This window comes from Girardinichthys multiradiatus, chromosome X, assembly GCF_021462225.1.
Source record: "Girardinichthys multiradiatus isolate DD_20200921_A chromosome X, DD_fGirMul_XY1, whole genome shotgun sequence".
Lineage (NCBI taxonomy): Eukaryota > Metazoa > Chordata > Actinopteri > Cyprinodontiformes > Goodeidae > Girardinichthys > Girardinichthys multiradiatus.
Window position 1 is genome coordinate 22,042,693 of NC_061817.1, and position 20,433 is coordinate 22,063,125.

The 20,433-nt window shown below is 41.0% G+C and overlaps 1 protein-coding gene across 2 annotated transcripts; it reads left to right on the forward strand.

Moving 5' to 3' along the window:
- The first annotated feature begins 1,736 nt into the window (after positions 1 to 1,736).
- LOC124863371 (G-protein coupled receptor family C group 5 member B-like) lies at positions 1,737 to 19,938 on the forward strand. 2 transcript variants are annotated; one of them, XM_047357726.1, is made up of 4 exons: positions 1,737 to 2,334; positions 11,993 to 13,021; positions 13,234 to 13,379; positions 15,754 to 19,938. In XM_047357726.1, the coding sequence occupies exons 2-4, from the start codon at positions 11,995 to 11,997 to the stop codon at positions 15,796 to 15,798; spliced, it is 1,218 nt and encodes a 405-aa protein (XP_047213682.1). In that variant the 5' UTR covers positions 1,737 to 2,334; positions 11,993 to 11,994; the 3' UTR covers positions 15,799 to 19,938. The 2 variants fall into 2 exon arrangements, with proteins under 2 accessions (XP_047213682.1, XP_047213683.1); XM_047357727.1 differs by having other exon boundaries at positions 1,738 to 2,334; positions 13,234 to 13,355.
- Positions 19,939 to 20,433: the final 495 nt, after the last annotated feature.

The window sequence follows — 20,433 nt, forward strand, 5'->3', positions numbered from 1 at the left end:
GAAAGAACCATTAATCTCTCTCAATCCTCCTGTTTCAAACACTGACCCCTCCTCCACATGGTCTTCCTCCACCTCCTCTTCCCATGCTGTTACTCTCTCAGCCTGCACCTGTCACATTAGTCTCACATCCTCAGCTGCCAGTCCATATGATACACCTCCTTCCTGCTCCGAGAGACTGTGTGTCACCCTTTTTGCCTGGATTTATGAGTGTGAGAAAGAAAAGAGCAGAAAAACAAGAAATTGATTCAAAACAAAAATGCATGTGTCAAATACCAGTTTTCTGCTACAACTGGACCAGTGCCATGGATGTTCAACAGCTAACATATGGATTAACACCCCATCAGCGGATTATTTGCAATTAAATACAATAAGATCTGACACAGATAATAGTGTCTTGTATAGACGTGGCACCACTGCTCCTGCTTTTCCTAAAGTGTGATGGTAGGAGAATTAAAACAACATGGTGACAACAGATTTGTGTGGTGATAAGGCAGCACAAGAGTCAGAGAGGAGGAGGTGTAGGGGGAGGGAGTAGCAGAGATGGGGGTTGGGGTGTGGTGTCACCACTGAAAAACCTTCTTATAAGATGGACTGGAGCAGCTGTGGCAACAAACGTGATGAAATCCAAAAACAATAATAATTCTTACAGCAGTTTGTTGCTGCATCAAGACCTCGGAGATAAAAAGTGAAAGCAGGGAAATTCATACATGATATTAAAACGATGCATAAAAAACTGCATTTACATCAAAATGGTGCCATAATACCAATGTTGTGGCTCATGTAGGAGGAATGAGTTAACTATTCTGCAAATCTTTATAGATGTGTCTTCCTTGAGGCTAGAAAAAAACTAAATGAAATTGAATGTCTAAAGAAATTATATTCGCTGTAAATTCATTAGCTAACTCTGCATTTCGAAAAACAAATGTAAGCAAGCAACAGGAAATATGATAGTGGAGTAATAACATGATAGTAAACTGGACTTTACATCATTTAATAATAAGCAGGTAGCTATGAGTCCAAGCTAAACACAGGTACAAATGACTCTGACTAAAAACATACACCAAAATGTAATAGGGGCAAAAAACTTTAAAGGTAACAATGGGAAAGAAAATTACAGATTACTAGCAAAAGTGACAATGATATTAATAGTTTTTTAGCTAGCTCAACATTAGTATTAATAGTGCAGTAAACGCATAGTAAAAATAACATTGGTTAAGTAAAAAAATAACCTCCTAATCATTGTTTGTGCAGGGTAATTACTTGATCAACTTTTTGGTGAGTAAATGTTACTTAACTGTTCATCCTAAACACTTCCAGAGAGGCTGCAAAAGGCCAGGCATGGACATACAGTATGTTCACCTTCCAGTAGGACAACAAAACATCTAGTTAGAGCTACAACACCTGCATAGATCAATATATATGCAGATGTATTGGAGTGGCCCACTCGATTTCTATACCTGCAGCAAGACTTCAAAATTCCTGTTCACAGATGCTCTCCCTCCACTACTCCCAATAAAATCCATTAACGTTTATGGCAGCAACATGAAAAATATGGAGTTAAAGGAATGCCAATACGTTTGCAGGGCCCTGTATATGACAGCTATGGTAGCAATTCAGGGAGTTCAATCGTGTCCACACTTTAATTAGTATAAAGACAACAGATTTAGGAGTTGACTCGCTGTCTCCTGCAGGGAGGTAACCTATAAGCTGACCACATGCCTGTAAACAAGTCATTTATCAGAGTGAGGCGGTTACAGAGAGGGAAGGACAGAGAGGAGTCCGCCGCCGCGCTCAGGGTGTGGAGAGATGTCACTTTCTGTGCGTGTGCGCGCTCGGGTGCGTAGCGGGATTATCTTTACGCACGTTGTGCGGAGCGCTGTTTTGGTGATGCGTTCAGTCGGGAGAAGGTCAGCGGGGAGCTGCGAGCGTCAAGCCCGAAACTCAGCGGCAGAATCAGCACAATAACGGAGAGAAAAGAAGGGTGGACCCGCTTGGTTATGGGAGGATTTTAAATCGTCTTCAGTCGCTCTGTCGCGGAGAAGATCATGCACACCACTGAACAAAGGATTTAGTTGTTTTTTTGTAAGGATACGGAATCTGCCTTGTATTTTAACTCTGACACCTTCTCCGGTTCGGACTTTTGGCTCTGACGGGCTGAATCTCCGGGCTCTCGACTGCTTTGGAGTCCATGTGGATCGACAGAGAAACGTCAAACGCAGCGAGCTGAGCTCAATCCGAAATGTGACATTTTTCAATTAACATTCAGCACCCCATCACACCTGGCAACAGTGAAGCCCTCTTCATACTAGATCACATCTGTTTACATCGATCGAGGTAGGTGCTGGTTGTAGAATGCTGACTGATTAAATCAGAGGGCTGGGGAGGAGTGTGAAGATCCGTGCGCCTGGTTTATTTAGAGGTCTGTGTTTTAAACATCCTCCAGAGGATCTGGTTTTATTTGGATTCTGGTTGATTTGTCCTAAATAAGATGGCAGCTGCATCAGTGGCAGTGTTTGGGGGAGAGAAACTGGGATGTCTATGCACCAAATGCATGTGTGTGATGTGGAGAGACTGTGTGGACACATATGTTCTTGACCTTAAGAGTGCATTTAGCAAAAGCGAACGCAACTCAAATCCATGTAGGACCCCAGTCAATGTTTGTGCACTTTTCTTTTCTCACGAAGATAAAGACGTTTGTGTCTTTTGGCTGCGCCTCCATTTTCATCCCACATCACACACTATGAAGGGAAGAATGGGGGTTTCAGGGGTGTCAATCACCTCTCTATTCTCCAGCTTCCATGTTGGATACCATTCCCTATTTTTGGATCTCACACACTCACACAAGTCAGTAACAATGGTTCATAGCTTCTGTCCCCACACAAACAAACACACTCTTCTGGAACCTCCAGGGACCCTCCCCTGTGGCCTTTATTGTTAAACGAGATAGGGGTGTGGAGAGAATAGAAAAAGAAAGAAAAGAAGAAAACGAGCTTACTCTAAATGTGCGAATGCTTTTAGCTGCTCCTGCAGGTCAGCTGAAATCTAAAGGGAGACACCTTTAGAAGATGTGTTTCTTCCAGCTCTGCACCTTAGAGTCTAATTTTACTGAAGCATTTTGCAGGGACCTGCATGTCAGACTTTCTGTAGGACACTATAAGGCATATGAGCCTGTTGTCAGTGCAGGATTTGCTCTCCAAAACCTCCTGGGCCTTTTTTTCATTGTGTTCTGTTTTCCCTCGTGAATCAATATCATCTGAGTGGAGCTGTTTATTCTCGGACTGTGAATTCATCAGTTAGTTAGCCCCCTCTTGGGAGAAGATGGCACTACTGTCCTCCAGACTGAAGCCATATGTACCCAGTATGGATTACTGCACAGTGCCTGGCAAACACATTAATCCCCCGAGGTTACAACCATAAACCTCAATACATTTTACTACAATTCATGTTTGATAAATAATGTGGTGCATAACTGTAAAGTGGAAAAATGATACATGGTTTTTACATTTACAGTATTTGTCTTATAAAAATTCAAATAGCGTAACGTGCATCTGTATTCAGCCCCTCTCATTCAGTAGTAGAATCACCTTTTGCTGCAGTCTCAGCTGCAACTTGTTTGGGTTGGTCATTGACAGCTTTGCACTTCTAGACAGATTTTATACATTCTTGTGCAAAATAGCTCAGATTAGTCAGAATGGATGAAGAGTGCCCGTGAACATAAATGTTCAGGTCTTTCCACAGATTCTCAAGGTAAGCCACAGACTTCCATCTTGGCTCATCTGACCAGACCATCCTCTTCCACCTGTTTACAAACAAGATTTCTTCTGATTGGCTTCTTTATAACAATCTTTACTCAAACCAGATTTTTGGATGCACAAGTAGTGGTTGTCCTGTCAACAGATTCTTACACTGGAATTATGGATCTCTGCAGCTCCTCCAAGGTTACCGAGGGCCTTGCCCTTTCAACGCAATTACAGCTGAAACACTTTTGGGGTTGGTCTTCCACTGCTTTGCACTAAGACTGAAACATATAAATTTTTAACACATATTCCCAGTTGGACTTAGGTCTGGACTTTGAGTGGGCGATTTTAGCATGTGAAAATACTTTAATGTAAACTATTCCACCGTAACTTTGGGTGTTTGTTCAGGGCTGTTGTCCTACTGGAAGGTGAACCTCTGCCCTAGGGTAAAGTCTGTTGCAGTCTCTAACTGGTCTTCCTCCAGAATAGTCTTATTAATTTAGCTCCATCTATCTTTATATCAACTGTGATTAGCTTCCCTGTATGTGCTGAACAAAGCACCTCCACAGCATGATACTGCTACCACCATGTTTCACTGTAAGAGTAATAGGTGCCTGGTGTGCATGCTGAACTTTCTGCTGCACAAAGCATTTTGCATTTAGGCAAATTTGTTTAATTTTGGTAACATCTGACAAAATCTCCTTCTTTCACATGTTTCCTATTGTCCACTAGAAGGCTTGTGGCAAAATGTAAATGGGGCTTGTTTTTCTTTAAACAATGGCTTTCTTCTTGGCAGTCAACCATAAATAATTTTGGAGTGCAAGTAAAGAGGGGTAAATACAAATGCACAGCACAGGTTTCTTTTGTAAGGAACTGTATGCATGTGTTTCTTTATGAGGTCGTGTTATGTACGTAGGAACTTCTCCGCTTCTTGTCTCGTATATGCATTTGTATTCATGCCCCCACCGCCTCCTCCAACACACACACACCCACACAAACAGACACACTCACTACAAGTGGCTCACTGCTCCTCCAAGCATCTGGCTGTTCCTTGGTCTTCCTTCCCCTCTGATCACTATCAGGCTCTCAAACCCAGTCTGATCCCCCACCCCACCACCAACCCACCACTCATCCTCTTTCCGGATCTCGATCTATAATGGAAGATGCTTAATCATATCAGAACACATGACATCGGAGCTGAAGGTTCTTCGGATACACTTTTGCGTGCCATCACATCCGACCGGTCATCCCATACTGTATCTGTTATGATGATAGAAGAGGAAGGAGGGGGTAGAAGGGTTGAAATGTAACATTGGCTCTGCTAATTGTGAAGTCAATTAGCATATGGTATTGCTGTTAGCCCAGTTAAATGATAATGAGAGATAATTAGGGGGGCCAGGGATCTTTGAGAAGGGATGAATATGTGCTGACAGTTACCATAAAATGGCACCCAAGGGGTTGGAAATATCTTATTCTTTTTAAGCAGGGATTTAATTATCTGTTGCTTTTTCCTATCATATTTCTTTCTGAATCTTATTTTCCAACCTCCCTCTCAGATATCTGCAAAATCCTCATAGAATGAAATCAGAAAAGCTTCATCATTCCAGGGTTAGGGTTAGTTCACGCCAGTAGGAGAACATCACTGCATCTTACACAACGCTTCAAAAAACATATTTTCCATCTTCTTCTCTCTACCTTTAAAAGAGCAGCTTAGCATCCAAAACTTTACAATTAGGTCCTACTCTGAAAAAAAAAAAAAAAATCCATGGGAAACAACCACATTTGCTCACGCCTACACTCAGTTTAAAATCACCAGTGAACCTAACATGCATATTTTGGGAATGTGGGAGGAAGCCGTAGTAGTCGGAGAAAACCTACGCATGCACCGTGAGAGCATAAAAACTCTGCTCTGAAAGGCTGAAGATGATATTGAAGCCTGGAAGAATCAGCAGCTTCTGTATCAAGAACTTATCTGTTTTTACTCACTTTCACATTATTAAAAGTACAATTATGTACCATTAGATGGTAAAAAATGATGCGTGTACTTTCATAATTAAACAAAGATCCACAGTGATTACCTGAATACCATTAGTGGGTACTGTACTGCTACATTCCTCACTTGTGCTCTTCTTTGCTTCTTTATTTTGATCTTTTGTAAATGTAACTCGCAGCTGTGAAGGACAAAGGAGGAGCAATTATTTCCTGTGTAAAGGCACATGTTTGCAATCACTCTGTAGAAGTCTGTTTGATAATACAGAAACTGAAATGATCAAAAAATAAATAAAGAAAAGCATAAAGAAAGAAAAAAATCCGAAGAGTTTTTGTGGTTTTAGTTTATGTGTAACAAATTTGTCATGAAGGTAAATATGAGGCTTATCATATCTGCTCAAGAAGTCCCAGACCTGAAACTCTTGTAAGAATCTTTGCTGTTTTCTTTTGCAGAGTGTCTCAGACAGAGTGAAACAATTGTGAACGTGGTACGAAAACAATTCCTACTTTGTTGGGACAATTTCAGATTTGACTACTACTGAAGATACGCTAGAAATTTAAATTAATTTAAATTAATCATGACCTATGCCTGGCAGAGTTCCGGAATGCCAATTTAACAAAAAGTAGAGGGATTTCTACTTGTTAGAAAATGTGTGCATGAATTTTAATTAGCTTTTCTATTTGGATATTCAAGATAAGTTTAGCCTCTAAAATTCCCAGTAAATTGCAACAGTCTTCAGGGTTATTGGAAATCTTCAAGCTGCAAATTGATGTTTTCTACTTAAGAAATATTACTTTTTAATGACAAACATAAACCTGAGAGTAGTTTTATGTGTCCTAAAGCTGCAGCATAACAAACTCCTTACTTATAAGAACTTTTTATTTAAAAACGTTTATCCTGCCATTATTTTGTCTAGGCATGGGCTTCTGTTAGACTACAATGGAGTGAAACCCTTAAAAAAAACACATTTTACGGTATCACTGTTTTAACACCTAAAGAATTTTGTAAAACATAAAATCTTGGCATACCATGATACCAGTAATCAGTCTACAGTAAGAATCTATTTTACTGCATCAAGGTGATCCGTGAAGGTTTATTTCAATGCTTTTTTTATTTTTTGAGGGTAAAATGTTTAAATTATTAAAGTTATTATTATTTTTTCTTTCTGTTTTTACATATTGATACATATATTGATTATTACACCCTATAACATTTATTTATTGTTATTTTGATTTTGATATGCAGACTTGAAGAAAACCATTATAATAATAAAGTCTTTGGTAGGAGTGTTTAAGTAAATATACAGGGTATATATGCAGGGATTACACCCTTTGCTCTTTATAGCAGCCTAACAAGCTCATATTAGCTGGGGAATTAGTCAAGATATCCACACAGGTAGAGCCTGCAGCTGCTTTATAGATGCTCAGCTTGCCAACTTTAGTGTTACACTATGTTCCATCATGACCATCTGTGGTTTCTATTTCCAAACAGAAAAACTTTTTTGTATCTTTCTTGTATAAGAGGGAAAAGTGGAATGCTTGTTTTCAGCCAGCTAAATGTAGTGCACAGCAACATGTGGGATAGGGTGTGTACAATGTCACTCTATGCTCCATCCAGCAGGAGACAACTCTTGTCACTCCAGCACTTTCTCTGGCATCTCATTAAAAAAGGCTTTAAATTGTGGGAATGATCTGATGGAAGGTTTTAGCAGTCTTGAAATCGTAGCTTTTTAAAACCTTGTAACCCGTTCATGCTTGATCCAGGGCAAGCAACCAAATGCTAACATCCTTCAGCGGGCAGAAGCAATAAAAGGTCCCTGCTCTCCAAAAGCAGCTAATATGTACTGTGTATTAATTCAGAAAGAATTACTACAAGATTATTTCAAGTTATTACATGGATTATAGATAACACTCCTCATTTAGTGAATGCTATTGATGCTATTAGCTGGAAGCAGTTACTAAATTGGTTTGAGTAAATCAGACATTTTCATAATTCATCATCCCTCTGTGGGTGTTTTACTTAAAAAGCAAACTAGACATTAATTTACTTCTTTTGAATGTGGATTCAGAAGTAGTAAGCACAACTTGATTATCCCTACTTCCACTACTGGAAAAGATCCAAAGAACTTGAAACAAAACTGATGGTCTGATTTTATTTATGAATAATTTGGAAGCTAATAACTCATCCCTGAAGATGGAGCAGTAGGATTCCTGTCGAACGATTTTTAGAAACTCTGATAAATGTAGTTTGTCACTATCCAAATAATCTGGCCAAAGCCGTTGGAGAACAGAAAGAAACGAAGCAAGTCGTTAAAATGCAATAATCATCCCAATCATTGCTACAGTAATTAGACAACATCTGGCTGTGTGTTATGTCTGATAATTATAGGAGGCTGTAATTGTTCTGGACCACTTGACTCATCTCCTCCCATCCCTCTCTGTCCAGCCTGGAGCTCATGTGAATGACTGCAGTGCTGCAGATTTGTCCTTTCACACTTGTATTCCTGTTCAGTGCTGCAAAGAATGCATGCTGCATATGCTTCACATGGGGATTTGTGTTTTATACATGTGTGTTGTCCTCATGAGGATGTATAATGCATGCAGCCAAGGTGAAAATCAAATCTGCACGCCAATGGATGCATGTAGGACTTGTACGCAGCATGCATGCAAACTTGCAACTTTGTGATGTGCAAAATGAAGGAGCTCAGTGCCAGCTGACTGTTTGCACTGAGGAAGATAAAGATAATGTCTGAGAAACAGCAGCCATGCAACAGAACTGGCTGGAGCTGGATCTTTCCTGAATTACATAAGAAACAGCAAGAATAAAGGCAAGTGGAAGGAAGTGGAGGAGGAAGGAACACAAGGATCCAAAATGGAAGGAAGGAGAAGATGAAGGGTGTTCAGAGCTCATTTTTAAATTAGGCAGTAGTCTTTGGAGGAGTGGCATAGAGCTCAAGCAGAACAAAAATTTGAAATAGAGAAAACAAATGACAACAAAAAGAAACATGTATAGAGACTGAAGGGAGTGTAGGATTAGCAGGCTGCAGCATCCTCTGTGCTGAGGCCATCTCTTCTTTCCTTTTCACATGACCCATTAATATTAAAGCAATATGAGGACTTAAGTAGCATGTGTGCTGCATGTGCGTGTCAAGCATAGCATGTGGGATTTTACATATGCACGTGCAGCTGATTGTGTTCATGTGATCGTGTGTGTGTGCCCTGTGGTGGCTTCCAGCTCACAGGTCTGCCAAGTCCCACTGAAAAAGCAGCCAGTGGAACCATCTATGCAGGAGGGAGCGATGGGGCTGGAGGACGATTGAGTGGAAAAACCACTAGTCTTCAGGAGACAAGCCTCAGCCTCTGGTTGTGCACCCGTCTTGACCGCATAGCTTTATTGTCTCTGTCATCAGAGCGAGACAAAGAATTTGGCGAGAAAAAGAGTAGAGGAGGAGCATTCAATTTGGCTGAGGGGACAAGTGAGTGAGCTTTTACTTGCTTCTGTCCTTTGCTCTCTGTATCTCTAATTTAGAGACGAGGACTATTATTCAGATATGTTCTTGTGCCACGTGTATGTATGTATTTCATTTTGCATAAAGTTTTGCTTAAAGCTTTGACTGGTGATAGATTATTGCGTGGCTTCAAGCTGCTGCAGAATTGCAGAAAGGAGACAAAAATGCATTTTTTGACCTCTGATAAACGTGCACAAAAAAGCATGCATGCATCTTGCACTGCTGGGCCTGCTGGGGGTTTCTAAGAAGTATACTCACAAAATAGATGTGAGGGCACATATAGCTAAAGCTTACAAATAAATATGGAAGAGTTTAATCTACAGTGCAAATAAATGAGAATGTATCAAGACAATATATGTAAGTAGAAGTCTTAACCTTCTAATCAGTTTTTCCATTGTGGAAGTAGTTTAAACATTGATGCATTTCAGCAGTGTTACAATATGGCTTCATGATTTGGCTACATAGGAAGAATATGTGGAAAAGGCCAACATACCCACACTGTTAACTTCAGTGAAGGATCAGTAATGCTGTGGGCCGTTCTCTTCTAATGTCCCCGAAATACTCTCTGAAATACCAGGAGATGTTTTAATACAGATCCAGCTGAATCTACCAGTAAAGAGGTGCTGTTACAGGAGAAGACTCAGTGCTCATTGACAAAACTGTGCAAGGTAAAAACAGAACAGGTGCTGTTGATGGAGGTCACTTTCCTAAAAACAATTATTTCTTGGCATGGGATTTTATTCCACACAAAAATGTGTGGAAATATTTCTGTGTGGACACAAAGGAAGATACATGGAGAATGATCAATCCCTTCATTAGATGGCATTTACGTCTGGCTTACAGGTGCTTGTTAACACAAATAGTAAATCAGCCAATCACATGACAGCAACTCAGTGCATTTAGGCATCTGGGTGTGGTGAAGATAACTTGCTGAAATTCAAACAGAGCATCAGAATGAGAGAGAAAGGAGATGAATGTGGCATGGTTGACGGTGCCAGACGACTCAAAAGACCTTGTGGATGTAATACGACAGGGCAGACTGTCAGAATGAAAAGGCAAGAGTAGCTCTAATAACGACCCACTACAACTACGGGTCTCATGTTGTGCGTTCAGAGAATAAAATCTCTGATCACACATGTAAAAAAACCTTGATGCAGATGGGCTACAGCAGCAGAAGAAGAACAGGAAACTGAGGCTACAGTTCACATGTTCCTAACCAATTTATACAATAACCGATCGGAATTACATATTCAAATGGTACATTCAGAACTTCGGGCAAACAACATGTAAGCATCCATCATTCCACTGTGTATCACCGGTCTGGGCTGGTGTTGTTACTATAATGGTGTGGGGGAACAATTTGGGCTTCTTATTAGCAGCTGATCATCATTTAAATGCCACAGCCCACCAGAGCATTGGTGCTGACCGTGAACTTTCCTTTATAATCACAGTGAGCACATCTTCTGATGGCTGCTTCCAGCAGGATAATGAACCATTCCATTACACCAGTACTACCAAGTTGTACCTTATAAAGTGGCTGGTGAGTGTACATACCAATATTGTACAGGTATTTTGTTTCACTCCTGGTGTTGTAATAAGTAATTTTGAGGTCTGTCTCCTTCATCCAGTATCCCCATTATAGCCAAATATTAATCTCTATAAGTGACATGCATGTCTGACTGTGTAACCAAACTGTTGTTTATCTGAAACTCTCCCAGCACTCTGTCTGAATAACCCACTCTGACTCACTTGACAGTCGGAGTGGGAATGTGAAGCCAGGGATATCCAGTGTCCTTTATGTGGTATGCAAATACTGCGGTAGTCTATTTGTGGACTCCGTTACATTTCTCACGCCAAATTATGACCATGGTTCATCTCCCTGAAACAATCTGAGGTTTAGCTCCAAGCGCAGACACGAATGCAAAGTGCTTTGTGAAAGCTGACTGTTTAGCTCACAACAAACGTCACAATGCTTTGTGACAGCTACCTTTGTGATAGCCGAAAGGTTATGTTGCCTGTAAAACAAACAGCGTGTCAGGTAGCGATCATCCCTGCAAAGCCAACAATTAAATTGAAGAATCATTGTGTGTGTGTGTGTGTGTGTGTGTGTGTGTGTGTGTGTGTGTGTGTGTGTGTTGTGCCGAATAACCCTGACAAAGGGCAAAATGGTAAACTATAGGCACTGGTTTTGTACACTTCAAAAAGTACACATAAGTATTTGTATTTGCGCTCGAGGTGCAGTGTTCTTGTGTGAAGTGCATTATGCATTGTCTCAAACATTACAAGAAGCTTGATAGTGAGTCGAGCTGCTCATACCGACAGGATCTTTTCTCTGTATGTTTTTTTTAAAACAGAAATATTCATCCGTATTGTAGCAGCTCTGACTCTGGTCTTACATGGTGAATAGGTTGAAGTCAGCAAATCGGAGCTCCTCAGATTTTGCATCGTATGTTTTGGTTTTTTTTAAGCTAAAAAAAGGTTGAAAAGGAGAATGGCCAGACACTGGGGAAACAGGATGTGTGGTTTTTGTGTTCAGAGAGACTTCAGTCATTCACCCAGCATGAACTTAGGTCCTTTGTTCCCTCTCTAAAATGCAATCGCTTGCTTTGTTTCACGGACAGCTGAGGGAATGACTGACGGCTCAGTTTTAATGCCTCAGAAACATTTATGACTCATGGTCCTTTTCCTGTCTCCACTTTCTGTACTTCATGCTCTGCATCATTTTCCTGTCCATCCTCACTTCTGTTAACCTCTCAGAGATGGCACTCCCACCTGTGGTCCTCCTGCTGCTGGCTGTTGCTCATCACACCTGTGGTCAGAATCCAGCCGACTCCGAGGCTCTCCCAAAAGGCTGCGGCTGGGGTCTTGTGCGACCCTACACCCTCCTCTGTGACCTGGAATCCATTTGGGGCGTAGCGGTCGAATCTGTAGCTGCCAGTGGGACACTGGCTGCCATTCTACTTGCCCTAGTCCTGCTGTGTCGTCTGCGCCACATCAGCGAAGCCGATAAGCGCAGTGGCGTGGGGCCCATTCTTCTGCTGCTCCTGGGCATCCTTGGCTTGTTCGGCCTTAGCTTTGCTTACCTAATTGAGCAGAATGAGTCTCTTTGTATGATCCGCAGGGCTTTGTGGGGTTTCCTTTTTGCTGTCTGCTTCTCCTGCCTGTTGATTCAGGGGGTTCGGCTGCGCAGGCTGGGCCGAGAGCGCCGAAGCCCCAGCGGATGTGCTCTAACAGGCCTGGCATTGGGTTTAAGTGGCGTACAGGGCATCATTGCTGCCGAGTGGCTACTTCTGACCGTGATGAGGGAAGGGAGACCTGCCTGTCATTACCTACCTTTGGACTTCTCATTAGCTTGCAGCTATGTGCTAGCCCTGCTTCTTGCTGCCCTGACTGCCGCCTCCTTGGCTCTGTGTGGGAAAATCCGTCAGTGGCGCTGCAATGCCGTCTGGCTGCTGGTGACCTGCCTGCTGTCCCTGCTGCTGTGGGTGGCCTGGGTGGGCTTCTACCTGTATGGTAACGAGTGGTTTGGCAGGAACCCGGAGTGGAATGATCCGGCACTGGCAATAGCCTTGGTGGCCCAGGGTTGGCTCCTGCTGATCTTCCATGCTATTCCTGAATCCCACATCTGCTTGAGAGGTGCACCGCAACCCACCGCCCCAGACTACTTCGACACATCCCAGAACTCAACACGGATGAGGGAGACAAGCTTTGATGAAGACATCCCTCTCTCTCACCGGCAGTTTGTGGAGAACCAGGGCTATGGATACAACGATGAGAACACAGCAGGTACAGTACACCACTGTCCAATATTCTAGAGGGCATCATTTGTGTGGGCAGCTTGTAGGGCGAATGTAGGCCAAAGTGAGTAATGAAACTCCAGGAAAGGTTTGCCTGAGAGCCTAGAAATAGGTGTTGGAGGAAAATTTTTGTTGCGTAGGAAGTGTTTCTTCACTCAGGAAAAAAAGCTAATTGATGAGTAATCTGTGTTCCCCTCTTAGGCTTAAGAAGCGGTGGCAGCGCCGGCCAACACAACAGTAACACCGGCGCCAGGCCCAGTGCTCCCTTTCGCAGCAACGTCTACCAGCCCACAGAGATGACCATGATCCTGAACGGGGGAGCGGTGAGTACATCTTCCCAGTCACAGGTACACGCCGCTTACATGCCACTGTCACACTCCATCACGCCGACCAGTCTGCATGCACCTTAGCGCCTTACGGATCACGCTTCACTGCACAACAATGAGAGAGAGGAGTGTGCTTGCACGCTCATATCTCTGCATATGCATGGATGGGTTTGGTCACTCATCACTCAAACTCACAAAAGGATTTGTGTGAGTGATTAGTAGCCCTAATGTGTTTGAATCACCTATAAATTGTATTTCTCTGTCAAGTGATGGACTGTAATGTCCTCAGTTTGCAAGAAGAGTGTACATTCTGGTTGGCAGAGAATGACCACTTTCCAACTACTGCCATCTTAACATACAGTTAAGCCAAAATTATTCATAACCCTGGCAGATTAAGGATTGAAGAAATCTTTTCATTGTCCCAACGTGTTTATCCTAACTGGAAGGAATATTAACATTTTGGATTGACCAAGCCAGAAAGGAGACTTGAGTCTAATAGAGAATCTGTGGAGGAAGTTCTTCAAGACTTGGAGCTCATCACTAAAGATGAACGCTCAAAATTCCATTGAAAATATGCCAAAACTGTTCAGCAATTAGAAGAAGGGTTTGATAGCCGCAATGCCCTGTCGATTATTGAGAGAAAGGTATAAATATTTGCAATGTTTTAATAATATTTAAATAGATTTTTTTGCATAAATTGTTACTCCTTTTATATTGTTTATATGCCTTTTATATTTGTTTGTCTTTTGGGAAATACCTGTCTCATTTCCTATGAGACAAACTTCTTGGCTACATCAGAAATAATTTTAAATCTAAATCTGCCAGGGATATGAATAATTTGGGATGTATCGTATTACTAATAACAGTACTTATGGTCACTAATAAAAAAAATAAGTAAATCATTCTGGTTTTTAAACACAAATACTTGTGTTACTTCTGAGGCAAACTTAATGCAGTGATACTGTTTTGCAGTTTTTTGCACAGCTTGATTTAATTTATATCTAATATTTTGTAAATCAGAATCTGTCTGAACTTAAAACACTGGTGTGATTTGATGTAGTATTTGATCTATTTATTGTCAGGCTATATAATGTATTACTGCGTGGATTAGTCAGTGTCTGAGAAATACGTAGTTTGTCCTAGAGGCGTTTAACGAGCTGCAACAGAAACAAAGTCTGCCTCATATAAAATAGAACGGAAAGCAATTAATACTGTATAGTAAAAAATAAAACACTACTTACACTGATAATTTAGTGCTGTTTAGTTTATTAACAAAGAATAAATGTCAACTCAAAGCGCATTATAAGACAAACAGATCAGATTCATATCAGATTTGGTCCTGTATCTCTTCAAATCAATCTAATTAATTTAATACAGTCTATTCAAATAGTCTGATTGAGATCCACTTACATGCTGTCCCATATAATCCAAATTGTAAGACATTTCAGTCAAATTCATTGGATAAACAAGCATGTGGCGACAGTGGAAAATAACTTCTCCCTTTTAACAGAAAGAAACTTCCAGCAGAATCAGACTTAGTTTGAGCGGCCATCTGCTCCAACCAAATGAAGGGTTGAGAGGGCAGGAGGGAAAGACAGAAAAAACACAGAACACCAGCTCTGTCTATGCCTTCTTTCAGGAAAGAGACACAGCTAAACATAGACTCACCGTGCCAGGTGGACTTTCTTTGGCAAAATAAAACATAAAGACTGCATAAAGTAAATGAGAATAAATGATAATAATCTCACTTAAAATTCATGAAACATTCATTACGCAACAAGCGAAAAAAATCAAAGGTTCGATAAATAATTTGGAAATAATTTTGTGTTTTTACCATATTGGCTGCAAATCTAAACTGATTGTTTGTTTTATGAGGTTTTAGAGCTGGTGGTCACCTTCAAGAGGACATGAGGGAGACAGAAAGCCCTTATGTCAAAGTAAAAGAACATCAGAAGATGATGCGGGTCTGGCTTCTCCTCTAAAGACAAATGTAGCTAAAGGTTGCTAGCAGCTAAAATTGATTTCCTACTTTTCAACTTTATATTAACTTAAATGCATTCCATAACGTTTGGAGCTAGGTTTTTAAGAAAAAATAGATACTTGGCAATGAGCTTTGATTGACAAGTATTTTATATAGTGCAAAACAAATTTCCATTCATAAATATATGAAAAATGTAAAAACAAAGTTTACACCCAATATGTCTTTATTAAGGCCCCCATATCTTTTAGTCTGGTGGCAAAGTTCCCAACTAAAGCTTAAAACTAGAGTAGAAAAGCTGGCAAAGAGTACAAATTGCATTTTGCAATGCAGCTAACCTTTGCAGCTAAACATGTTTGAATACATGATGTTTCCAGACCGTTTATCATTTACAAACTCATTTTATGCCATCTACAGGTGCCCTCTGCCCCTCCCACCTACACGGGCAGGCAGCTGTGGTGAGCGAGGAGAAAGAGGATGTTTGATGGAAAATGGCAAGAAGAAGAAGATGGAAGGAGTGAGGAGGAATGGGTCCAGGATAAATGGATGGGGGGGTGGGGGGTGGAGGGGGCAATTAGTTGGACTGGACCTTAGGCTCATATGCCTGCGGGGCCCTTTCATGTACAGACTTTATCAGTGACTGTGTGCCAAACAATTATAGAACGAATGTGAGTGAGAATGAGAGAGGGCAGCCTAAGGAGGACAGAGCTAAAACCTTTCTAGAACATAAGTATTTATGGAAGAGTTGCAGAACTTGAAGTGGGCCCAGTATATCTAAAATTATTATTATTATATCTCTCCTTTTTGGTGTAATTTGTTTCTCTGACACACCAGAACAGCAGGCATCCTTGAAAACTGTGAAAGCGAACTCTTCGTCCTGTTCTAGCTCTTATTCTGTCAGGTGCGATGTCTTTTCTGCTTTACGGTGCTGGCATTGAAGCAGAGACCTTTAACTCTGTCCTCCATCCATTCACACGGTAAGGGTTGAGCCAAAGTGCCGCCCTCTTGAAAAAACTGCTGGTGTCTATATATGAGAATGAGTGTGTTTGTGTATTCAGTACAGCTCTCACACTCCAACAAACCCTCCTCCTCCTTTGGACTGTTAGCCCTGGCCTTTTCCTCTCCTCTTCTTCCCTGCACTGTCTGTGACTACAACAGATAACTCTCCTCACCTTGCGTCAACATCCCACTTGCATGGACACATTGTGAATAAAAACCCTGAAGCTCTAAATAAGGGACACAAAGTGAGCATAGAAACAACAAACGTAAATCTGGAGGACCTGAACTGATCATGCTGCTATTGAGCTGCTGCGGGAGATTTGAAAGAAGCAGAGGAGATCGTGATTGGAAGAGGAAGGCGTCAGTTGTCAGGAGGGGAGGTGCAGCTTTGGGAATCTGGGTCAGACCATTGCACTCTCCCTACATCTCCGGTGGCCATTGGCAGATGGAGGCAGCCAGGAGAAACCATCACACTAGATGAGCATGAAGCGGAGTGAGGAAATGAATCGGTCTCCTGCTCCTGGCCCCTCTGTCTGTGATTGTGTGCATAAAGTATGTGAGTTTTGAGATTTTGTGATCGCTCACAAGTTGTTTTCTGATCCTAAAATGTTTTGCAGTGAGGTGTAGAAGCGACACAAACAACACAGGTGTCGATGCACTCGTCCAAGTGCGACAGACTATATTTAGAAAGGCTGCTGCTGTGTGGAGATCTTCTGGAGTCACAGCGAGATCAGGTTTACACTGTGGGGTGGAAAGAGGAGGATCAAATGCAGGAGAAGATGCAGGGGGGTGGGAGGGGTGTTTAGAGGGATGGTGCGAAGGCCGGAGGACCTTCTTCACTCTCTCTCCAATCTATATGAGAAAATAGCTTTCCAATCTCTATGTGTGCATGATATGGGAGCCTCTCCTCCTCCTCATCTTCCTCCTGTCTCTCATAGCCTAAGTCCCTATGCCAAGAAGGACTTCATGTTTCACTGGAGTCTCTGTTTTACATGCTTTCCCTACATTGTGGCACCAGCTCTCTGTTTCACCTGAGAAACTGTGTACATAGTAGTGCTGTAAAGCTTTGCTTGCTTGTTTATGTTTTTCTTCTGTTTTTCTTTTCTTTTAATACTAGGCTGAGTTTAGACACCAGTCGCGCACTGGAGAACTGATTTTATTTTGGATTGACTTGCTTGCTTTGTGCTCTGCCTTTTTTAATATGTTTTTATTTTTTTCTTGCTGGTGTCTTAATTTTTTTAGCTAGTTTTAGAAATGATTTTGCCAACACTAGATGTGCTTTTACTTTTTTTGTTGGACTATTGTTAATGGATACTTTGCGATTCATTTAAAGGGATTTATGTTGGTTGTATCTACTGATCACTGTTTTTATTTTTCAGAGAAATGATAATAGCTGTGAATAACTTTGGCACTTCATGCAGTAAACAAAGACTATTTCTATGATACTAAGAGAAAAGCAGGGTGGGTAAAACAAACTAACTTATAAGCTGCTTTGCAAAAGTATTTTTACCCCTTTTCACAGTTGTCACAATGCAACCATAAACTCTAATATATTTTGCTGTGAAATTGCAGTATATGATAGACCAACACTGGCACACAGCCCCCTGACCCAGGGTTAGGTTAGTCTTTTGGAGCCTGTAAGCGCAAGGTGTGCAAAGGGCGGCCCAGGGACCATTTGTGGCCCATGGACTGATGTTGTGTGGCCGCTGACTTCAGTTAAGAATGATACAAATTAGACCCGCCAGCACGGGTTGTTGATAGAGATGGAGACTTAGATTTTTAAATAGAAAAACATCTGATTACTTTATTTTTTTAATAAAAATATTGCTGCTTAATTTATTGTTGAGCAGGTTAAAAAAATCACTATATATTTTCTTCTGATTTTAGTATTTTTTTATTATATTCGTTGGCCCATGAGTATTTTTGACTGCTCTAACATATTTTACTGGTATTGAATGCCCACACCATGATACTGCCACTGCGGTGTCTGACAGTGAGGATAGTGTCCTCAGGGTGATGTGCAGTATTATACTCATTTTCCATATAGGCTAAAAAGCTCACTTTTGGTCTCATCTGACCACACATTTGCTGCATCCCCTACACAACCTGTGGGAAACAAGATTTCTTTAATCAATGTCATATCTTTTGCCACTTTTCCACAAAGGCCCTCACCAAACTTTCCCACCTGAGTTGTGGATCTCTCTAGCTCCTCCAGAGTTACAATATGCTATTGTTTTCTAACCGAATATTTTTCACTGATCTCTCTGGTTTCTTTTTTTGAGGCCTTCACAGAACAGCTGGTTTTATACTTCCGTTTAATTGGACTTTTTCAACTTAGCAGATTCTGCACAGGACTTTTTTTAAGTAGGGCTAGATACAGATTACAGCCACACGTTTCTGACTTTTATTGGTAAAATAATTTAAATACACAATTCACAATTATGCATTACTTTTGTTGGTCTGTCATATAAAATCCCAATAAAATACATAAGAGTTTGTGGTTGTTATGTGACAAGATCTGACAAAGTTCAAGCGGTATGAACACTTTTCCAAGGCACTATAAGATCCGCAAAAGCCATGGTAGTGACATCTGAACTTGCATCAGCCCTAAGCTAGGAAAATATAACTGCTGCTGTTTGTTTATGTCTCAAACTCTGGCTACTCTAAAACAGGACGGCTACTTGCAGGCCAGCTTCATACCCAGACACAGCTTGTCCTCTCAGTCCGAGCTGTGTGGGGGCCGATCCTGGTCAGAAACAGATCTACGCAAGGAGAAGTGTCCTCAGGGGTTTTCATGGTCATCAGTACGTTTTGATATTCACTGTCGAGGAGGGATATTTGAATTCTCGTGACGTTTTCACTCAGTGTGGACTACAAAAAAAGGACGAATAACAACATGTTGTGACTTTGTAGATTTTGCACTCGTCAACTACCTATCTGTGCATGCTTAATCACCATTTCTACATATAAGATCTTTCTCAGACGTACTTTTCAATACTAACTATTTATGTAACGGTCATGTGACAGCAATCATAATTTCTGTGTATATCAGAAGACACACTTAATGTCTGTGCTTTGGAAAACACAAAAGTGAGCTGGTTTTTGTGAAGTAAAGAGAATAAAATCAGAGGATGGTCCAACATACTGTGATTCTCCACAAAGGAAACAACACGCCATCTTCAGTGGATCTAGTAATACTTTCCACTGCGTGGGTTTGAAGACTTATAGGTTTGAAAAAAAAAGAGAATTGTCTGACTAATATTGTCTCTGTGTTACAAATCAAGTAGACTGTGGTGAAATTTGCACAAAACCTTTATGTTAAGTTTGTTGTCCCTGGGCAGCCTATCTGAACATCCCCCCTCCTCCCCCCGAGCTTTGCTCTCCCGATTCTTCTTGCCTTCAGACTGTTCCAGCAGGGCAGCTGACAGGGGTAGTATTGGTTTTCACAGCTATGCCTGTGCAGTGATGAGGCATGCATATGTATAGAAACTTGATTTCTTGATTAGAAAAAAAAGAAAAAATATTAAAACAGTTAACGCTGTTGTTTCTGTAACTGATTCAGGAAGAAAAACGTTCAATAAAAGTGTCATGTTTGTAGTTTTACCTGGATATGGTGCTTTATTCTAGTAATTTGTTGTTGTTTTAAAAAGTGTAACAAAAAGTCAAATCAATGTTAAAAGTTTGGGAAAAACATTACACTTAAAAAAAAAAATGCATACTATTAAAAGGTAATTCAAAAAAAGGAAAAACACTGTCTACCTTTGTGGGTATAGTCTATAAGGTCAAACCTGTTGTTGTTTATTAGTTATTAACCATTTAGTAGTATGACTTTCTGATCAAGTTAGCTTATTTTTTATTTTAGCTGCTAGGTGTCATCCATATGCAGCACCACCCACATATTTTCCCTTTTTACATGGGCTCTACTTTGCACAAGGCCGCAGAGCATCCTCTCAGGTATGCTCAGTTTGTGGAAATGTGCCAGAGGAGGCACTTAGCATTTCAAGTTCATTTGCAGTCTGGGTAGGAGACTTCTAGCTCGGACATTTTTAGTTTAGCAAGAAGGAGATCAAAGAAGTGCTAAGTCAGTTGAACATCGTG

What these genes read in the sequence shown, in the direction of transcription:
- LOC124863371 (XM_047357726.1), top strand. Translation starts at nt 11,995, where the DNA reads ATGGCACTCCCACCTGTGGTCCTCCTGCTGCTGGCTGTTGCTCATCAC. An exon ending in CAACGATGAGAACACAGCAG is followed by an intron (nt 13,022 to 13,233) that starts GTACAGTACACC and finishes TTCCCCTCTTAG; the next exon opens with GCTTAAGAAGCGGTGGCAGC. An exon ending in GTACATCTTCCCAGTCACAG is followed by an intron (nt 13,380 to 15,753) that starts GTACACGCCGCT and finishes TGCCATCTACAG; the next exon opens with GTGCCCTCTGCCCCTCCCAC.